Raw genomic sequence first — 21,193 nt, 5'->3', positions numbered from 1 at the left:
CTCTTTCTGACTTTCTCGGTATTTTCCTCTGATCTAAAATCCTTCTCAATGTAGGCAACTTAATACAGAAGGCACCTTGCCATATTAGGATATGGGGAAAGTAATTCTTACAGTTTTCTGATCCTGCCTGTTTGGCCATGAATCTAGAAGAGGTTCAGATCAGCATCTCACTGATATGTAATAAACGTAGTCTTTGACATTTTTTGACAAAAATACTCTGACAAGGACAGGCAAGAGAAAGGACCAGAAGTTTCAATATCTTACTTATACCAGAGTCATCATGAAGAAGAGATTCTGCTCATTACTAAAGGCAAAACACAGAAGCAGTTTTCTGAGTGTACAGGGATCTGGAAGGACATCTCACAGAATAATCAAGAAAGTAAAACTGCCCAACAAGTAGGAAAGACTACACTGATGGTTCCCATTTGAAAGTTACATTATCAGAAGCAGATGGCCAAGAGATGAAGACTGAGATGGAGCTGGAAGACATTCCACACATGGACAAAGAATTAGTGCAAGAAAATTCTCTGACACCCCTTTAGCTAAAAAAAAAAAAGATAATGCAAAGTGATCACCTTTTGGAAAACTTCCAGAATTCTATAAAACAAGTGAGAGACACTGGTGGGGGTGGGGAGGGAAAGAACAACTGCCTCGGCAACAAACCACTGAATTCCTAGAGCAGAACAATATAAAGGGAAAAGTTTTCTACCTCCCCTGTAGCTTGTACTGGAGTTCATTTCTGGTTTTGAAAATTACATTAAGTGTGTATATCAACCTATTTGTGTATAGGCCATGTTCTGGATTACGAAGAGCCACAGATCAACACCAGAACATAAGTACATGTTTAAGCTGTACCATATTTGATAATGGATAAGGACACAGTAGAAATGTTGTTTCTCTCTTGCTACACCTTTATATAGTCCAAATAGGATGACAGTACTTGCTTCAGCTACAAAGACTTAATTTATTGAACTTAAATTTGAGTTTGAAAAAAAGTGAAGTTACAAACCTGCAATTTGGAGCTATGTGACTGACATTTTCGTAAACCTTTCTAGTGCTTTGTCCAGTGTATGACAATCTGTGGGATTATTTTTGGTTGTAATTTATTCCTCTCCCATCAAATGCCAAAACTCCCTTCTTTTTTCTTGACTGCCACAGGGGCAGTCTTTCTTTCCTACAGCCTCAGCCATCCTACCTGCCACGAGCTATTGCTTTCATGGCTACTCTAGAAGTATAATCAGCTAAAAATTACTATTTTATCCCGAGTAATTTTTTATTTTGATGTGACTGTTTCCACCATTGCATGTATTGGCGAAAGGGAGTGAGCAAGAATATGGAGCTAGGCATGGAGAAGTTATGATACTTCTGCCGGTGTGATTTGGGCCAGAGAGAAGCCTAAGCTGAACATTGAAACTGCAGCCTAAGAGTACGATTCCATGAGATGCAGAGATCTGAATTTACAGCTTGCTGCCATGAAAACACAAGTGCTGTTTTCTCTCTTCTCCTCTGTGCTCCCAGATTTGCAATCCTGAATCCTTCTCTTTGAGTAGCTCTGGTGGCTTCTGAACTAGGGTCTCAGCCAGTTTACCCCACTAAATCAGGAAACAAATGTCTGAACAGTTTTTAGATGTGTTTGTGTCTTATGAATATCAGCACTGGCACAAAAGTGGTGTTAGCAGAGAAGAAGCTGCAGGACAGAAGCAGTGTAGCAGATCCAGAACTTTGTTAGCATAGTTGTTTTCAAGATATGCTGGAGAAACGGATTATTGAAACAATGAGTTTCTGTATGTTTGCATGTGCGTTTCTATGTATCCTTTCCTTCTACATCAAATTTTAATTCAGACTTTTGCTGTGAGGTGATATGATATGCAGCATTGTCTGCTCCTAGTCGCATCGGTACAAATACAGAGACAGTGGATAATCCAAGAGGACAAGTGGGAAAACATGGCCAAAGGTAAAACATCCAACTTGTTTCACGATTAGGAAAAAGAAAGATTAAAAAATTACACCTTCATAAGAATTTGCATAACCAACCTTAGTTTCACCATTGAAGTTATCTGAGACTTAATTTCCTAAGTATGTTAAGTCCAAGGTTCACTGTTCTTCAGATTTAAGAGAAGTCATTATTTAACTTCTCTTCAGCCTTCCTACAGCAGTTGGTGTCAAAAAGACAAATAGCAAACACTTCTGTTAGTGTGCTACTATCACAGTTACTCTGAAAGAGCTATCATTTATCAAACAAAAATTAAGGGATATCGGAACTCTAGGAATACCTCTGGAGGGACTAAATAAGGACCAATAAGCATAATTAAAGTTGAATCTAATACTGGCAACAGGAGTAAATAAATACAAAATTATTATAAATAAATCTATAATGAAAATCAAAATGTTTCTAATAATGCATAATACTAAAATGTAAAATAGACATACAAATAGTGTAGTACAGAAATAAAGCTAACTGTCTTAAGATGGAGCCTGGTAAGATACCTGTGAGGATGGTGCTTGATAAGAAGGCACTGTACAGCAGAGCTGGATAATTCCTACTTAAACTTTTCTAGGAAGCCTTGAATAGAGTATGTTTAGTATCAAGAAGCATGGATTGTGTTTCTATTACATGAATCCCACATTTCAGGGCTTCTTCTGGTCAGCTGTAGTGACCAGAAAAGGATTTCTTTTTCTGCTTGGTTTCTGTGTTGGGCAGCTGCCAATTTCTGAAGCCCAAGAGCTATCCCATAGTTTGAGACAGAATGCACATTTAGATGTGCTAGTGCGTACCAAAATCCCTCCAGTGCCTGGTTGATAGGTCTTCCTACACTCTCAGAGCCAAATCTATCACCAAATTTACTCAATGAGAATTTCCTTCGAATTTGCCCTGGCAAGGCACATTTTGTGGGGTTTTGTTTGTTTGTTTGTTTTTCCACCTTTCCCTGGAGTGGGATTAATTTATTGATACTGTTTAAAGTTTTTTCTTGCCACTTAGGACAACAGGCAATGCACTCTTTCATCTTCCCCTCTCCTGCCTTCTGCCTCATTTTGCCACTTTATAGTTTTGATTGCTATAGTATATATAGTAGTATACAACTACTATGTTTTACATGTGTCAAACTGCTGGGAAGTGTTTTATGGACTGTGCTGCATGGGAGCAGATCCTTCACGGAACTTTTTTGATTAAGTATGTACTGAATGGCTGCCTGTGATATGGAGAGACAGACTGGATTCAGCCCAAGCAGCTTCTAAGTTTCCGGGTTAATAAATAAGACAATGTGGACAGACACAACTCATTTATGAGGCTCACACTGTTAACCAATGCTTGAAAGGCTGAAGCTGAAGCTCAGTAGCTCGGTTTACCCATTAATTACATACTGGGGTTTGTCAAGTTATGGATATACTCTTGGTATAGTTTGCTTTATTTAAGGCACTTTAAGTCCTATAATTTTTCATAAAAGTAAACAATTTATAGAATCGACTTACAACTTAATTATAAGAGGGACCATGTGCCATCATTTATTTGAGAATCTCCTAATAGGTTTTAATTGTGAGTTTTAAGTAAAGCATTTATTGGTTATGTATATCCTTTTCCTCACTCCTCATACAATTTTTTCTAATAAAAGCCTATTTACAAGGGATAGCATCTAAAAGAAATCTTTTTCCTCAACATAGTGATTCAGAAGCAGATTATTTTCATTCTAGTTTCGGTATTTCCTTTGGAGGCTCCTGAATTACAATCTTGATCAAACTTCCAATGTGGGGGGAGGGGAAATAAACAGAATGAATAATGTATTAAAAACTACAAAATCCTGAAATTCCTCAGATATTGTATGTTCTACAATCACAAATGGCATAGCATTTTTTCCCTAAAGTAACCATTTATCCATTATAATAGTTATATTTTTAAACAGGTCAAGTAGCAAGATGTCTTAAATACTAAGACAGTATTGTGTGTTTAAGAAAATAAATTTCCCCTGTTAATAGATAAGATACATAAAAATACAAGTGGCATGAGATAAAACTCCTTTGGGATAACATCATGCAGTTTCTGCAGAAGCTGCATCCCCAAAGAGAAAAATTTGCAAAAGATCTGGAAGTAATTAGAAACTATTGTAGTGTTTTGGCTAGGGAAAAAAAAAAAAGAAAGAATAAGAAAAAAAGTAATTGAAATCTAAATCTGATGTAAGAAGAAACTACACTGCAAAAATTAATGTTTTTTTTTTTAAAGTGTATGGTTTATTGAAAAAATCTACCACTCCAACAGCAACACAGCTGTGACATGCTCAACTAGGCTGAGGGAACAAAGACCAGCTAATCAAGCACAGATCTTGTCAAACATAACACATCTTCATCCTTTTTATGTTAAAATAGACTAAATCCAAATGAAAATGCCTGTTTTAGGAAAAGTGAAAATCATTAAATGTTTATTATCAATTATCTAGAAAAAATATATTTCAAGTACTTGGACGTGTACTTTTGGTTTATATAAGAAATAATAAAAATAAAGCCTTCAAATTAAACTAAATTTTAATCTAGTGAAGCAGGTGGTACTAGGAAAAAATAAAATGGGTGCAGGGAAGGAAGTTACAGTCCAGGAGAGATTCTGAAAATACAAAGAGTAGAACTTTTTGTTCTTCTCCAAACCCACAAATTATGCACTATCCCTACAGGATTTCCTTTAAAACTTAAAATGTATTTTTCACAGAAACTCCAAATTCCTTTGGGGGAAAGGCTTGATTGCATATCCCTCGGAGTCTAAAAGGCTGCCCATATGAACTGAATTATCCATGACATGTACCTTCAGACATTTGTAATGTGATATTTCATGTAAATTTAGACCATACCTTGGACGTAAGCCGCTGGCAATGTTGATTTTATTCAGGAGCTCAGATAAGAAAAAAAATTCTGACATCCTTGCTAATCTGTAGTCGTTAACATGGAATTTCCAACATAAAGAGCATAAAAGCATCTAATTTGCTGTAGCAAATGAAAGGAAAACAAACTTTGCATTTCCCTTTCCTTTTCAATGTCTAAAGTTACTCTGTTCTGTGCAAACAAAATTGTACTTTTCAAAGGTTTTTAATACCGTCATCTATCTTTTGAGTGACACATTTCAAACTCACCCACATAATCTGTAAAGTGTCATTCAATTTGAATATGAAGGATTTACCCATGTTAGGAAGAAAAGCCCTAGTTACATTAAGATTATCAAAAACCGCAGTACTTTATATAGTCTTTCCAGTCCATATTACTCAATTTATCATATGGAAAAGCTCAGGTAGCACTATCTGGTTTTTTTTCAGAGATGAGTTAACTTCATTTTCTGTGGACAACACCTCCTAAACTCCTAATTCCAAGTTCTGTTAGCTATAGGCTGGATTACGATATTTGTCTGTCTGCCATTCTCTTCTTCTAGTCAATTTATCTATCAGTATTTTTATAGTATTTACCTCGTATTTTCTTCTGACAAATAGTTTTAAAATGTAATTAGAAAAAAATAACTAATTTTTTTCCTGCAGATGAATAGAACTACAAACTAGATGATTGTTTAGCACACCTGCAGGATTAAATACAATATTCTGTGCAGATACAATTTACAGAGGCAATACTTTTGGAGTTAGGAAGGTGAGGGGAGGAGAATGCAATTTGCACCACTACAGCCCCCTGTTGACCAATTCCTGTAGAAACATATAACATCACCAACAAACTTAGAGCATTAGCTTCTGAAGTACTTAGTAATAAATGGACATCAGGACACAAAATCTTCCTTATTTAGAAGGTAAGTAAACAACCCTAAAGCATCGATGGAGTATAAAAATTAAAAGCTTGCAATTTTCCCAAGCAATTGGGTAGGTGGAAAATAGGTCTCCCAAACAAACACTGAAGAAAATGATTAAATGTTTGAAAAATTTGAAAATTATTAGGCTCTTCATATTATTTCAGGTATAAAATGAAGCTTATTTTCAAAATAGTCAAATATTTTGAAATAATAAATAACATGTATAATGGTCACAAAAATAACAAATTGATTTAGCTGCATTTGTTACATAGCTTTATGGGATGTCTAAAGAAAATGCATTGCAGAAAGAGCTTAAATTTCTCCTCTCTTCCTTTCAATCAATATTTGAGGCAAAGTTTCATCTCTAGGGCTCTTAATGGCAGGAATTCCTGGAGCCAGCAAATGAGTAATGTTAAACCTATGATTAGATGATGAGGCCATCAAAGACACTAGACCCTAATGCTACATTCTACTTTATTCCTGAGAACTGCAGTAAAACAAAAGGCTAGAGAAGAAAGGACTCTAAGTTATTCCTTCCCTCAAGAAAAGGTTTAAAAAGCTGCTAAAAAAAAAAGAAAAAAAAAGTTTCATGACATGAACACAGGGCTCAAAAGCCTTAATGGATCTTTTGGAATTTTCCTGGAACTCAGGACTTCACCATTAGGTAACAAATTTTTCAAGTGCCCTACTGGAGAAGGTTTGAAGTTCAAACCCCACTGAGGATTCCTGCCAGGGATGTATTTTTCTTTTACTTTTCCCTAACCAATATCCACCCAGGCTAAAGGGGGGGGGGGGGGGGGGGGTGTGGAAGGAAGAGGGGGAAAAAAAAAAAAAGGAAAACAAGATTTAATGGTTTCCTTATGACACAAGCTTGAAGAAACGCAACCTATGGACTGGCAAACAGCAGGTAAGTTGGAACACCCTCCCCCAAAATCAGTTGTAAATGTTAATTATTTTCAGACAGATTCCTCAAAAGTAGATTTTCATTTCAGTTACCCCTAGAAACTAATTTGTTTTCAGTACATTTTTTGTGAATGTTCTCAATGTGCAGCAGTGACTAGTCAGGTAAAACTACAAATAAGTAATTTTCCTTGGTAATAATATAACAAGTTAACCTGGGCATTTTATATACTAACTTGGTTTGAGTTTAACTGGTATTATAAATCTGTGGGGAATGTGGTAAATGAAACACTGTTAATAAGTCTTTAGAGAAGTGTAAAAACTTGTGAAGTTATTTGAATCTGTTAGGCCATTATATTTTTCTTATATTTTACAAAATGAGCTATATTCTAAGATTTTGTTGGTAACTTATTACTGGCAGTTTAAAGTAAAAGGCTATGTATATTAATTTAGCCAATAACACTTCTGAGAAAATAAATAAAATTAAAATTGAGATGTAAACAATTCAAACAGTATGAGGAATTATTTTAGTTTTGAATATTTGACTTGTGAAAGCAATTCAAAACATTAACTGATTCAGATTCCTGAGAAACCTATTACTGCTATGCTAATAAAAAAAAATTAACCGCAGCATTTTTTAAATAGAAATACTCTGCTTCTGCCAGTTCCTGAGGACCTAAGAAATGTTCCTCTGCTTTTTATATACTGACACCTATATAAAATATGCAATAAGTTATTTCATGTATACCAAAAGTAATAAAGTCACCACAAAGTAAGGTTTTAAAAAAATACTAATAAAAAGACAGATTTTAACATAAAATTATGAAAATGGTATCCTATTTACGTATCCCAAATAAGAACTGGCTTGAAAGAGAGTTCATGCACAGAAAAAGGACATAATGTACATCCATACACTCTTCAAAACAAATGCAAATATATGCTGTATACCCCGTGACTATAGCGACACTATGGAATCTATTAAAAAAAAATATCTACAACTTACATGCTACCAGAAGAGATTAATTTTTATTTTCTTATACTGAAATGGAAGAATGGAACAAACAGCAAGATACAATTCTTAGGCTGGCAGTAATCCAGCACTATGCAAAGAAACTAATACAATTAAAACCAGAGAACGTCTTACCTGTGAACAAAGCAGCATAACAAGTTCAACCACTGAAGTACTCGACTTCATACAAACCAGACCTGCAATAAATAGTCAAAAATGAATTTAAAAGCTATTTAGTTATTATAGCTCCATGGTTTCAGAAATTCCATAAAATATCTGTGCTGTATATTTTTATCACTCAAATTCACTGAAACAAGTTTCAAGCACAATTATCTGAGAATTTCAGATTCAAACATACTTAAATGTTCAGAAAGCATCAAAGCATCAGCTGGAATAATCTATACCAGATTCAGGATAGAATGTTTTTTAATTAAGTCTTTTTGGCATTTAGCTCAGTTCACCATTTAAATAAATAAATAAATTTCTATATCATCTGACACAATTTAATATATGATAACCATAAGAAAACAATCTTTCAAAACCAAATCCTGTAAATTCTTAAGGATAACCTGATCAGATATTAACAGGTAGAAAATAATGCCTCTGCTAAGAAATTATTTTATTTTTCATCTGATAATTGATTTTCCTGTAATTGAAAGCTTGAATATTAATGAAAGGGGCATTAATGTGAAATCTCATTTTTATTAAAATTATAACCCACAATTTGTAGTCCGTGTTTCTTAAACTTTGAATTATGCAGTGTAATTTTTACTCATTGTTTTGTACTTAATTTGAATAATTAATACCTAATAACATTGCCACTATTGTAAATACTTCTTTGCAGCTTTGAAAATGCTAATTTACTTTCTGAGAGAAGGATATCATATCTAAGTATTTAAAAGATGCATTGCAAAGAGATGAGGAAATTACACTTCTACTGTTAACTGCATATGGTAGCTTCTGTTATCTAAAATCATATAGGCAACACATTGATATGTTGGTTTAGGGCATGGAAACACTTTGGCTGTGTTATAAAAATGATAAATGCACAAATATAAACCTTACAACTAAGGACTAAACACGAAGCTGAAAAGCAAACTGATGTGCTTTAAGTAGGTTTCTACAAACAGCGATTAGAGACAAAAGCACTCCTACACAATAGCACATATATTTATTGCGGGTGGTGGATAAATACCCTTTTGTGCCCATTTTGCTAACAACCCCATCCTTATTGTACAGTAACACAGAACAAGCTGTAAGAAGCCACGAGGATTCCATTCTATCAGATATATGGGCAGACAGTTAAATAATGAAATAAGAGGCAGATGTGCAAAGCTCATTTAGGGAGACAATTGCTGTAATTGATCAGCTATTCTCATGCTCAAGTGCTAGAGGATCAGAAAGATTAATGGGATACTTATCACCTGCAGGCTACCTCCACTCTCTGAAAGCTGACAAAGAAAATCCAAACAGAAGACTGAACTCTACAGTTAAGCCAATGCAGGTAACAAAGATATATCAAATATTTTATCATAGAATGTTCTCTGGTTTATTATGAATCCATCTCATATTCTGTAAAACTAAAAAAAAAAAAAAATCTTTTCTGTCACATGCTTACTTATCTTTCAAAATCAGACCTCAGGTGTATTAAAACCTGATCGAGTCAAAATAATGCTCTTAGAAACATATTCCCATGCTACAGTCTTCTACATTTGTACATGCCTTTACCTTCTGATTTTACATCGAAAGAACAAATGTCTCCATCATACACAGTTATTAAAAAATAAACCAATTAAATTATATAACAAATGTTTATGCATCAGCATTGATTTCTTTGTATCTTCACCACGTTTCCAAAAAGAATAGAAAACTCAATGCAAAATATACACTTTAAAGAGAAACACATAATGAATATTTCCTTGCTTATTTCATTAAATTAGAAGTTTTTAACCTTGAAAGACAGTTGGTGATACTTAATGCCACCTGTGTAGCTTCAGACGATATGAAAGACAGTTTGGAGCATGGATAAAAATAAACATGCCTAAAATGGCAAGCTAGGATAAGTACTCACAATTATCATCCAGATAACAATGATGAGTCTTAATGACACAAATTCTCGCTATACTATAAAACAGGACTCTCTGTTTGAAGGAAGTGATAATTACCTCAGTGCAAAATTTTCTGTTTACAATAATGAGAATTTTTATATAATATAATTTTTAAAAGCCTGTTGATTTTATGGGCTTGAGTAAAATGATCATCTGACCTAAAACAGATTTCTTTTTTTCTATTTGTATGGACATCACTTGATAACTTTTCTTATATCACATCTAAGATGGAAATCTTAAAGGCGCAGGAGCAGGCAGTCCCCATGTGCCGTAAGAAGAGCCGGCGGGGAAGACAACCGGCCTGGCTGAACAGGGAGCTTTTGCTGGGACTCAGGAAAAAAAAGGAGAGTTTATCACCTTTGGAAGGAGGGGCAGGCAACTAAAGAAGAATACAAGGACCTCGTTAGGTCGTGCAGAGAGGAAATTAGAAAGGCAAAAGCCCAGCTAGAGCTCAATCTGGCCACGGTAGTAAGGGATAATAAAAAATATTTTTAAAAATATATTAAAACCAAAAAGAGAGCCAAGGAGATTCTCCATCCTTTACTGGATGTGGGGGGAACATTGTCACCAAGGATGAGGAAAAGGCTGAGGTACTTAATGCCTTCTTTGCCTCAGTCTTTAACAGCCACACCAGGTATCCTCAGGGTATTCAGCTCCCTGAGCTGGAAGACAGGGATGGAGAGCAAAATAAACTCCCCATGATCCCGGAGGAAGCAGTTGATGACCTGCTACCCCACGTGGACACTCCCAAGTCTATGGGGCCTGATGGGATCGACCCAAGGGTGATGAGGGAGCTGGCGGAGGAGCTTGCCAAGCTGCTCTCCATCATTTATCAACAGTCCTGGTTAACGGGGGAGGTCCCGGATGACTGGAGGCTTGCCAACGTGACGCCCATCTACAAGAAGGGCCGGAAGGAGGATCCGGGGAACTACAGGCCTGTCAGCCTGACCTCGGTGCTGGGGAAGATTATGGAGAAGTTCATCTTGAGCATGCTCACAGGGCACGTGCAGGATAACCAAGGGATCAGGCCCAGCCAGCACGGGTTCATGAAAGGCAGGTCCTGCTTGACCAACCTGATCTCCTTCCATGACCAGGTGACCCACCTAGTGGGTGAGGGAAAGGCTGTGGATGTTGTCTACCTGGACTTTAGTAAAGCCTTCGACACTGTCTCCCACAGTATTCTCCTGGAGAAGCTGGCGGCTCGTGGCTTAGACAGGTGCACTCTTCACTGGGTGAAAAACTGGCTGGATGGCCGAGCCCAGAGAGTCGTGGTGAATGGAGTGAAATCAAGTTGACGGCCGGTCACAAGCGGAGTCCCCCAGGGCTCAGTTTTGGGGCCAGTTTTGTTTAATATATTTCTCGATGATCTGGATGAGGGGATTGAGTGCACCCTCAGTAAGTTTGCAGACAATACCAAGTTGGGTGGGAGTGTTGATCTGCTTGAGGGTTGGAAGGCTCTGCAGAGGGATCTGGACAGGCTGGATCGATGGGCCAAGGCCAATTGGATGAGGTTCAACAAGGCCAAGTGCCGGGTCCTGCACTTGGGTCACAACAACCCCATGCAACGCTACAGGCTTGGGGACGAGTGGCTGGAAAGCTCCCCCCGCAGAAAAGGACCTGGGGGTGTTGATTGACAGCCGGCTGAATATGAGCCAGCAGTGTGCCCAGGTGGCCAAGAAGGCCAACGGCATCCTGGCCTGTATCAGAAATAGTGTGGCCAGCAGGAGCAGGGAAGTGATCGTGCCCCTGTACTCAGCGCTGGTGAGGCCGCACCTTGAATCCTGTGTTCAGTTTTGGGCCCCTCACTACAAGAAGGACATTGAGGTGCTGGAGCGTGTCCAGAGAAGGGTGACGAAGCTGGTGAGGGGTCTGGAGCACAAGTCTTATGAGGAGTGGCTGAGGGAACTGGGGTTGTTTAGCCTGGAGAAGAGGAGGCTGAGGGGAGACCTTACCACCTTACCGCTCTCTCCAATTACCTGAAAGGAGGTTGCAGAGAGGTGGGTGTTGGTCTCTTCTCCCAAGTGACTAGCGACAGGACAAGTGGAAGTGGCCTCAAGTTGCACCAGGGGAGGTTTAGGCTGGATATTAGGAAAAATTTCTTTACTGAGAGAGTGGTGAAGCATTGGAAGAAGCTGCCCAGGGAGGTGGTGGAGTCACCATCACTGGAGGTGTTCAAGGAACATGTGGACGTGGCGTTGTGGGACATGGTTTAGCGGGCATGGTGGTGTTGGGTTGATGGTTGGACTTGATGATCTTACAGGTCTTTTCCAACCTTAATGATTCTGTGATTCTGTAGTCAAGTGCAAGCTTGGATATAGCATTCTAGCATCAGAAAGGAGAATCGAACTGATTTTTGTGAAATTATGAAAAAAAAAAGAGAAGGATACAGAACTGGCATCTGGGTAGCACATCAGCACACCCATTAGTTGTAACCAGCTCTGTAATTGCCTCCTGATGAAGCAACCATTGATAATAGCAATTAACACCTCTCATAACCAGTTGTATTCAAAACTTGATGTTCTAAGAGGCTAGTTTTCATGTCAAAAAGAAACAAATAACTGTCTTAGGGACTGTAGCACTTTTCACACATGAAAACACAGAGGGAGATAGGAAAGCCTCATGAAAGAACCTCATAGTGTCAAAGATGGATGCAAGGAATAGTCTTTGCAGAGAGCTCAGTCTGCAGCAGAAATCAAATGTGCAACACTAGTTATAAGTAAGCAAAAACAGGAGTAGCCATAACAGAAAATGGGAATCCATGTATCTTGATAGGTAGGAAGAAGGAAACAGAAACAGAAATACTTTCTATTCACCTTTAAGTATTCATACCACACTTCCTTGAAGTACAACAGAATACAGAAATGTGAAACATTCATAGCAGGGCCACCATTTCACTTTTTAATTTTCTTGCTTATCAGCCTCCTACTCCCACTTCAGGGACTCCTTCCACTCAAATCATATGAGGGAAAGGCTGCACCCTCCGTTATATGCTCCATTTCCTCTTTCCTAGCTGCCAAGGGCTTTATTTTTCTGTCCCTTGTGCTTCTTCCCATTTTTGCTTACTCCTGATTAAGCAGGAAAGATTTGAAATAAATAAATAAAGATTTTTTTCCTGTTATGCAAAACAGAATCTTAAGAGTTTACTGTCAGAGCTGTTGCGGAGTCAATCGTAGAGAATGATAAAAACAGATCAGATCTAATGGAGGACAGATCCATTTCTGCCTATTAGGAAAAACTGTCAGAATGCAATCTCTGGTTTATGACTATCCCACATAATCAAAATAGGAGAAGTTAAGGAAGAATCATCATCCCTGTCCTGCTGAACTTATTCTACGGAGACCAGAAAAAAGATCACTTTAATAATCTTTTGGTTTTAAAATTTGTGTGATCTTCTGTTCCAGGAAGTCCAGCTTGTGTGAATTGCCTCACTGCTTTTGGCTTGGTACAGACACTAAAATAATTTCCTTCAGCAGACAGTATATATTCTAACCAACAAAAAAAAAAAAGGGGGGGGGAGGAAGAAAATGTTCTGCTCCCATTTTACAGACAGAAAAGAAGGCACAAACTGGTTGAGGGATCTTCACAAAATTGAAAATAGAATTTGTAGCATGAATTGGAATAAAGATCAATTTCCTAAGCCCCAAATGCACTACCAACTGCATTTATTCTTCCTCTTTATAGTTTTTCAGGATTTCACAAAGATTTTTAGAATGTGCAAAATTTTGTTAGTTTTAACATAATGAGAAACAAAAATGATAACAAGCTTTGAAAAATAATGGCTTCTCTGATTGAGAAGAGCACACAAATTTATTCTCAGTTCTCTTTCCTCCCACTTAACTCCCATGCGAAAAAAGTATTTGCAATTCAAACTAAAACTGTTGCCTGCATTCTTCAGCTGCAGATAAGTTCTTCCTATCCCATCTGTATCAAATGCCATTAAGGAAGCTAATGTAATTACTAAAATACAAGTGGATATTTCCTGCATACAGCAAGGTTAAAAAGGTCATTGATTAACTGAATGGACTACGTGCTTTTTATATTTGCTGCTTTTAGTACTTTTCTTCATGGTCTATTCTCAGTCCATTAAATATAGCCATCAAAATTCAGCAATTTGATGGTAACAATGACCACATATATGGGTGCAAAAACTGGGAGCATCAAGTGCGTGACCTTAGCTAATCTGGAATAAATGATGTATGCCTGGCAATTATCTTGAAATGCTCTGGTTTACTTGACTTCTTTTTCAATGTTCTTCTGTTGGCCCAAAGTTATGCTAATTATTTCTTTTCACTATGACTTATTAAGGTCTAAAAAAAGATTAATTTCAAGTATACTATTTTAGTCATGCCTGTGGCATTAATGAAGTCATGGGTTCAAAATCTCAAAGTCACCATGCTGAACTAGTCAGTGTGAATTTCTATTTTGAAGAAATCTAACGTAGGCTGATAAAATCAATTTTAAAAAAAATCCTTATGAAATAAGATCATGGGTTTGAACTTCTTTTTATTATTATTAATACAATGTGTGTATGAGTCTAACTGAATACCACCACAATTTCATCTGGTCTTTATCAAGGTTTGCCTGCATTTTCTTTCAATGATTTTACTTTGTGTCAACTTAAACCTTATTGGAGCTGGAATCAATTGTAATATTAGCAAAAACAAAAGTTAAATGTTTTTATATCTTGTGTTGAACTTAGAAAAAAAATGCAATTAACTATACTTTAAAGCCTGCAGAAATTTTTCACTCAATTATAGCTTCTACTTATCTGAAAGTCTCAGGTATGGCTAAATAAACAGCTTGAGAAAGTTTAATCCATTTAGCCCAGTTCACAGGGAAAACTTGACCTTTATTACTCCTGTACAGCATGTCATCAAAACTACAAGAGCTTTGTATAGGAAAAAAATGCTTATGACAAAATAAAGACATGCTATTATATGCATTATTTTATTAACATATGGAAAGTACATAAAAGGTACTTAGAAATGAGCATAAGGTCCTAAAACTAGACAAAAAAATTACCAGAAAATACTAGACTTCTCCTTTTTAACCTGTATTTTTGTAAGGTCAGCTATTTTCTATTTCCTGCTGATGTAGTCTTCCATGTACTTTAAACAAAACTGTAGTGTTTCAAATTGTTCTCTGTAACTACTGGTAACTCGTATCGTGGTATCTCTTCCCATAATCCTCACTGACTTCTGTGCCAAAAGCCAAAGTAGGAATTTTCCACCCGTAATTTCCATTCTCAAATTGTGTCTCCATTTTTGATAGACCATTCCCTCATACTCTGTTCAACATTTTTAGGAATGGCATAAGAAATTTTCAAGGACAGTTCATGCTGGTGACAGAAACTAAACCATGTTTTGGCTCTGACAGTACTAGGAAAAAAGTGATGGTGATATTTTGGTTGGAAATGCAAGTTTTCCTTCAAGTGTATTCATTCTTGCAAAATGTCTTTCTTCTGCCAGCAAAATCTTATGGCAAATGATTTCTTGAAATATTTTGCTAAGTCCAACTTAGAATCAAAGAAATAAACCTAGGATTTCTTTTTTGACCATTAATTAAAATTACTTGGATAGTTTAAATCTACATTATTCCCCCCATGCCATATGTTGTCATTCAGAGAAGCCTAGATTCAAACTGATGTCTTTAATCAATTATGAAGTTGCTGGTGAGTTCAATACAGAACTGAAAAGAGATAGTATGGAGACAAAATTAAAGATAGGTGAAAAGTTTGAAAGTAAATGCTAAGTATTTAAAACTATTAACTGAAATGACTGATGATCTTATTCCAAGCAAAGCAACTATTAGAAAAAATAAGCAAGATTTGTATTAAACAGAATGTAATTTTTTGCAAGATTATACTCAAAATTTGTTTTAGAACCATACATATGTCAAATATTTTGTAGACATTTAAATTACGCTAATGGTCTTAATTTATGAAAAGCAAAGGCTGGCAAATATTCAGGAATTGCAGAGAGTCTGCAGATGGAAATCACAGCCATGTTTCAAAATAATTACAACTCCACTTTTACCAGATGAAAGGAAATGCTATTCCAAAGAATGTATACTCTCTAAAATAACAAAGTCAGGGTTATGGATTTAACAATTCCCTTCAGCATCCTTGACTGGCAGAACACAACATTACCATCAACTCTAGGGACCATGAAGGATGGCTTTATTAGTACTCCAGACCATCCTTGGTATGGGTAGATCTCCTTTACAGAGCAAAAGAGTGACACAGAAAAACATGATGAATGTGAATTTGATTCAGTGCTTTTGTTGTTGATCAAGACAGTTATACTTCTTATAAGGTTTTTTGTTACAGTGAAAGACACTGCACAACACATGTAATATTCTTTATCTCTGGTACCTGAAAATCTAGGAAAAGGTATCACCCATGTTATGAAATGAAATACCTTTAAGATATTATCAGAAATCTTTAGAACTCATATCTTAAGATAAACACCTCAAATAAACACTGATAGGTCAACATAAAAAATAGATTTTAATCTGTTCAAACCCAACTCAAATGGTTCGGCCCTTTTTGTCAAATTTGTAAAATAAAACAGATCTTAATACTAGGATAATATTTAAAAGAATAAGAACGTTATGTAACAGTTTCTTGAATTATTTTATTAAAGTAAGAAAACCTATACTTTTTCACCACTGCAGTTACTAAAAAGGAATCTAAATGAGGACTATAAAATATCCAGATGGAATCACAGAATGGCAAAAACCCTTGAGAGCATACCCACAGAGAGGGGATTTATTACAATGTATACATGATTTACTTTTTAAAATTACAGACTTTCATACTGTGATGCCATGAGCTGTAATGATATTGGCAAAACTGATGCCGGTGCCACATTACTCTGAAGAGTCTAGCCTTATACCAACATACGGAATTTTTGTCAGTTTTCCATTAGTGTTAATGGGATGCACAAATTCTCATTCATCGAATGAGAAGCAGATCACTTAATCTATAAAATAAAATCCACTACCAGTGTTCAGTTTAATATCTCACTGAAGATTTTCAAAACGGATCCAGTTTTTCATTTAGTGCCTGTGGTAATTTTTTCCTTGGCCAATGGTTTGTTTGGATTTACTCAATATATGCATTTGTGTTTCTCTGTCCTTCTCTTAAAACAGTATCTCTTTAGATGGATCTCTTTTCAAATATCTGTTGTGATGTAGTGAACTAATATCCTTATCTAATTGCTATACCAGGACAGATCTAAAATTTATATCAATCGTGTATCAATGGAGAAATTGTTCTAATTAGCCTTAATAAGACAAAATTATTCTTTTCATATAAAAGAATACAACAAAAATGTCAATTGTAAGAAAACAATTCCCTGTTAAATTTAAGTGAAGCAGACTTTTTTTGGAACAATATGATACTTATTATACACTAGAATTTAAGCTGGAAATGAAATGTGTTTCCCCCTCTTCTAAAGACCCTTCTAGACAGGGTCAAAACAGCCAAACCAGGGATCACACTGCACTGCAGCTGATCAAGTGAAAACTCCTCTAATCTTGAAAATGTCTGTAAAATTGAACTATTGCTTTTCTGTTGAAGTCTACTTTACTTTCAGGTAGACTTGAGTAACTTACAAACACTTTATTTTGGTGGAAGCCTGGAAGAACTAAAAAATAAACTACACTTAGACAGAGGTTCTGGAAAATCCAAACCTTTTATTTATCTAGAAAGAAACTCAACGAAAACCATTCAAATTTTTTTCCAAATACCCAACAGTCCACTGTGAAAATTAATATCTGAGCCTGAAAGTCTTCTGATTTCCCCCTTTATCCTATGACATTACTCAAGTAAGTGGCTCAAAGTTGTGGCTAAATTTCTGCTACAGCTGTTACCCTGGATATTTTATTTCAATGGATGGAGTAAGAAAAAAATTAATGGAAAAATCCATTTAAAAATTAATTTAAAATGTGAAAAGTTAAAAGATTTTTCAAGTTTTGCCATATGACATTTTCTCAAGATGTTGTTCCTTTCCTGATCAAGTTGTTATTTTTGTGATTCAATTTATAGAGAAATTACTAAATGAAAACAACTGATACCAAAGAAGTTGCCACATATTCAATACATCTGGGAAAAAACAACCATTCTGAGATTTTATGTTCTACTGATCCCTCATAATTTTCTTATTTAAATGAAGAAACATCTACCCTTCCTTTCTCTTTTTTCTCAGTCCTTCACCTCCTCTCAAATCTGTGTTACAGGAAATACATTTCAGAAGAATTACTGCAATAGTGAATTATTTTCAAAGAAGTATACAAGCAGAAATCAGAACATTAATTTCACTCACTAACATAAGCAAATGTTTATACTTTATACCTTCACTACACCTATGATGCTTTTTCTTCATCTCAAGAAACTTTTCCCATTCTTTTTAAAGCTGTCAAAAGTGACATCCTGGACAAGATGGATCATTCATAAGTATGATCCCAAATGACAGTGTCTAGAATACCATGCTTTCCCTGAAAATGCAACAAAGAATATAATTCAAATGCATTATTCAATCTAATTTTTTCCTTAGGTATGAGGTTTTATTTTTCTCCTGAAACTTATCAACTTTTCCTTAGCTTCAGTCCGTAACTTATTCCTACTTGATGTGCTATTTTCTGTGCTTATTTATTCCTTTTTGTTTCTCCCCTCTTTTTTTAAACATAAGAATTGCCTTTTGTTTCCTTCTTTCTACTACCTACTATCCTCTAGTTCTTTGTTACATTCTTTTCTATTATTAAGGGGAATATTATCATCATGCCGTGACACAGCTGAAATGTGTGTATGGTGAATGACAAAAAAGGAAGGAGAGAAAAGGCTAGGCTGCATAGTAGTAAACCCACTTACTCTTTACTAGTCCTCCTTACTTCCTATATTTCTTCTCTTTGGCAACCTTGGGGCCATACTGAGAGATCAGTGAGTGAACCAGTGCAGCTACAAATAGGAAGTATAACAAAACCTTACAGAACTTCCTAAATTTCTAAGGCCAAGATGACCATTATTTTAACTAGGTGTGATGTCCTCAGCAGTATAACCCACCAGCTAATTTTTGTATCTAGTTGAGCAAACTGTTGGTGAACTAATATTTTGTTTAGATGGTTATTGTTTTCTGAGAATTTGATAACAAGGAAAAAAAAAATCTTTATTTCCATGCTGAACTTTGCTGACCTTAGTTGGCAGCCATCAGATCTTGCTCCTATCCTGAAGCTCTACTGACAAATGGTAATCATTCTAAAACAGTGTCTCTCAAAAAACAGAACCGTACCAGTCATAGATCTCTTGAAATAACTTGTATTTCTTGTGTTTCAGTTTTCTTTATTTACTTGACAGTAACATTGTTATGGGCTCTCCCTAGACCTGCTTTGACATCACTTTGCCATCTTAATTTGACATATCACAACTGTCTGTGTTGTCTGACAAGTTCTTTCAGCATGAAGATTTCCAATTGCAAGAAAATCTTCACAGACAACATCACTATTAGTATAAAAAGATTGGATCATAAAATTCCAAATACCAGTAAACAAAAATAAGACATTATATAAGACAATATGTGTTTAGCAGGTTTGGGTTTTTTTGGGGAGGTAAATTTTAACGTAAAGTTAGACTGAACACGGTAAAGATATATTCTCTTAGTCCTTGCAAAAATAATCCCAGGTCTGTAGGGAGTCTGTTAACATCTATATAAATCAAGTTTGATGGTTCATTAATGTTTATGCTATTGTTAACATTTTTTTCTATCAAAACCAAAGGGCTCTATAAATAGCTATATTTTTAAGATTAAAATGTAGTAGTTTCTCAAGTTAATTGATTCAAGAGTTTTTGTGGAATATTCTTTGTTTATGCTTTCAAGGCATGGAAACAAGCACATCCATATCCAACAGGATGAACTGTAAAAGTGCCTTTAAATCATCAGGACAAGTAAGGGAGTTTTGTTAAACTTGGTCACTGATTAAAAGGTTTCAGTCTGGGTCATAAGAGCAGGTGATAAGTAGACAGAAAGTTAAGGAATACAGAAGGAGAAACTGTGACCAGCCCTAATGAGATTAGATTTGTAAAGAACCTGGACATAGAGCTCAGGCTACACGGAAAAGGATTGTTAGACTATGCCTCTTGAGAAATACATCTTTCAGGGCAAAATCTGATACAGAGATGTTATTTGCACCCTATAGTTTATCAGAGTTAGGTAGTTCTCTGGAAAATACTGCTGGGATAATAAAGTAGATTGATACTATTTTTTAAGCCTTTAGAGGACAAAGGGTGGGGCAAATACCAGCCTAACTGTTTCAAGTCCAAAATCAGGCAGAGTCCCCTGCTGAGTTCTGAATGATGAATTAAGTGGAATAAGAACCAGAGAACCTCTGCCTGTGGGGAGCTTCAGTCACAGCATGAACATCCTGTAGATTCTGAATACCTTTTTGGCATACCACCTCGTTTTTCTTTGGACCTGGACGGTAGAGGAGAATATAATAAGGGGGAAAAGGTGGCGGTTCTAAAAAAAATTGTACAACTTAGTCCGGTGTTACCATGCAGCACTGCTGTATACCTGATATGATGAGTCCACCTACAGGCTGTGTTACAGTAGTGCCTGTATGTGTTAAGAACTTTCTCAAGAATCTTTTAAAATTATTTCCTTGAAATAACATTAAATAGATCTCTTGCTACTCTTTTTGTAGTAGGAGGCAAACTTATTACAAAAAAAAAAAAAGGGAAAAAAAGAAAATGATTTTGCATGAAAGCTGAAAGTTAGAACAAGAAGAAAAACAGAGGGACATCTGACCTGGATGGTATTAGGACAAAGAAGGAGTATGAAGTCATCAGGAAGGGTATTATTCTAGAGTTCTAAGGCAAAAAGACCAGTCCTTTCTAGGACTTACGGCTTGCAACTGGAATACAGGCTACTAGCTAGAAAAAGAAACCTGTGAGAAAGTGCCCAATACTGCTGAAGGTAAGTGAGACCTGAGGACCACAAACAACTCCTTTTCTTGCTCTTTAAGGGCTCCAATATTTTGTGCATTTCTTTATGTGCTTTACAAGAACAGCAATTGGTATTGTTTGCTTTCTAATAATATAATTTTTGTAGTAGCACTTTCAACAGTAATTTAGTAACTTCAAACATCTAGTGGCTTCTATATTTTCAAGGATAACCTTCAGAGCTTCTTTTCAGCAAACCTGACTACTTTACACTGTTATCAGCTTTTATTTTCCTGAGGGCATGTAGTTATTTTTTTTACTGCTGCACTCTCCTAACCTCTTCTGTTGAGTATATGTAGTTGATTCTAAACTTTACAATTAGTCTCACATTTTCAGTCATTTTTTCTCCATTGGCAAAGCAACAGAACCACCCCAATTTCTGCCTAATGGGAACTCCATACATTTTAGATTGT

The 21,193-nt window shown here is 36.0% G+C and overlaps 1 protein-coding gene across 4 annotated transcripts in view; it reads right to left on the bottom strand.

Moving 5' to 3' along the window:
* Window positions 1–21,193, bottom strand: part of NBEA (neurobeachin) — a 516,023-nt gene that overhangs the window by 256,342 nt on the left and 238,488 nt on the right. For all 4 annotated transcript variants that reach the window (XM_059826681.1, XM_059826675.1, XM_059826690.1 and 1 more), the window contains one exon: window positions 7,812–7,873. In XM_059826681.1, the coding sequence (XP_059682664.1) occupies window positions 7,812–7,873 (62 nt within the window). The remainder of the gene's footprint in view (window positions 1–7,811; window positions 7,874–21,193) is intronic.

This window comes from Gavia stellata, chromosome 1 (genome assembly GCF_030936135.1).
Source record: "Gavia stellata isolate bGavSte3 chromosome 1, bGavSte3.hap2, whole genome shotgun sequence".
NCBI lineage: Eukaryota > Metazoa > Chordata > Aves > Gaviiformes > Gaviidae > Gavia > Gavia stellata.
This window is presented reverse-complemented; position numbering and strand designations above follow the sequence as displayed.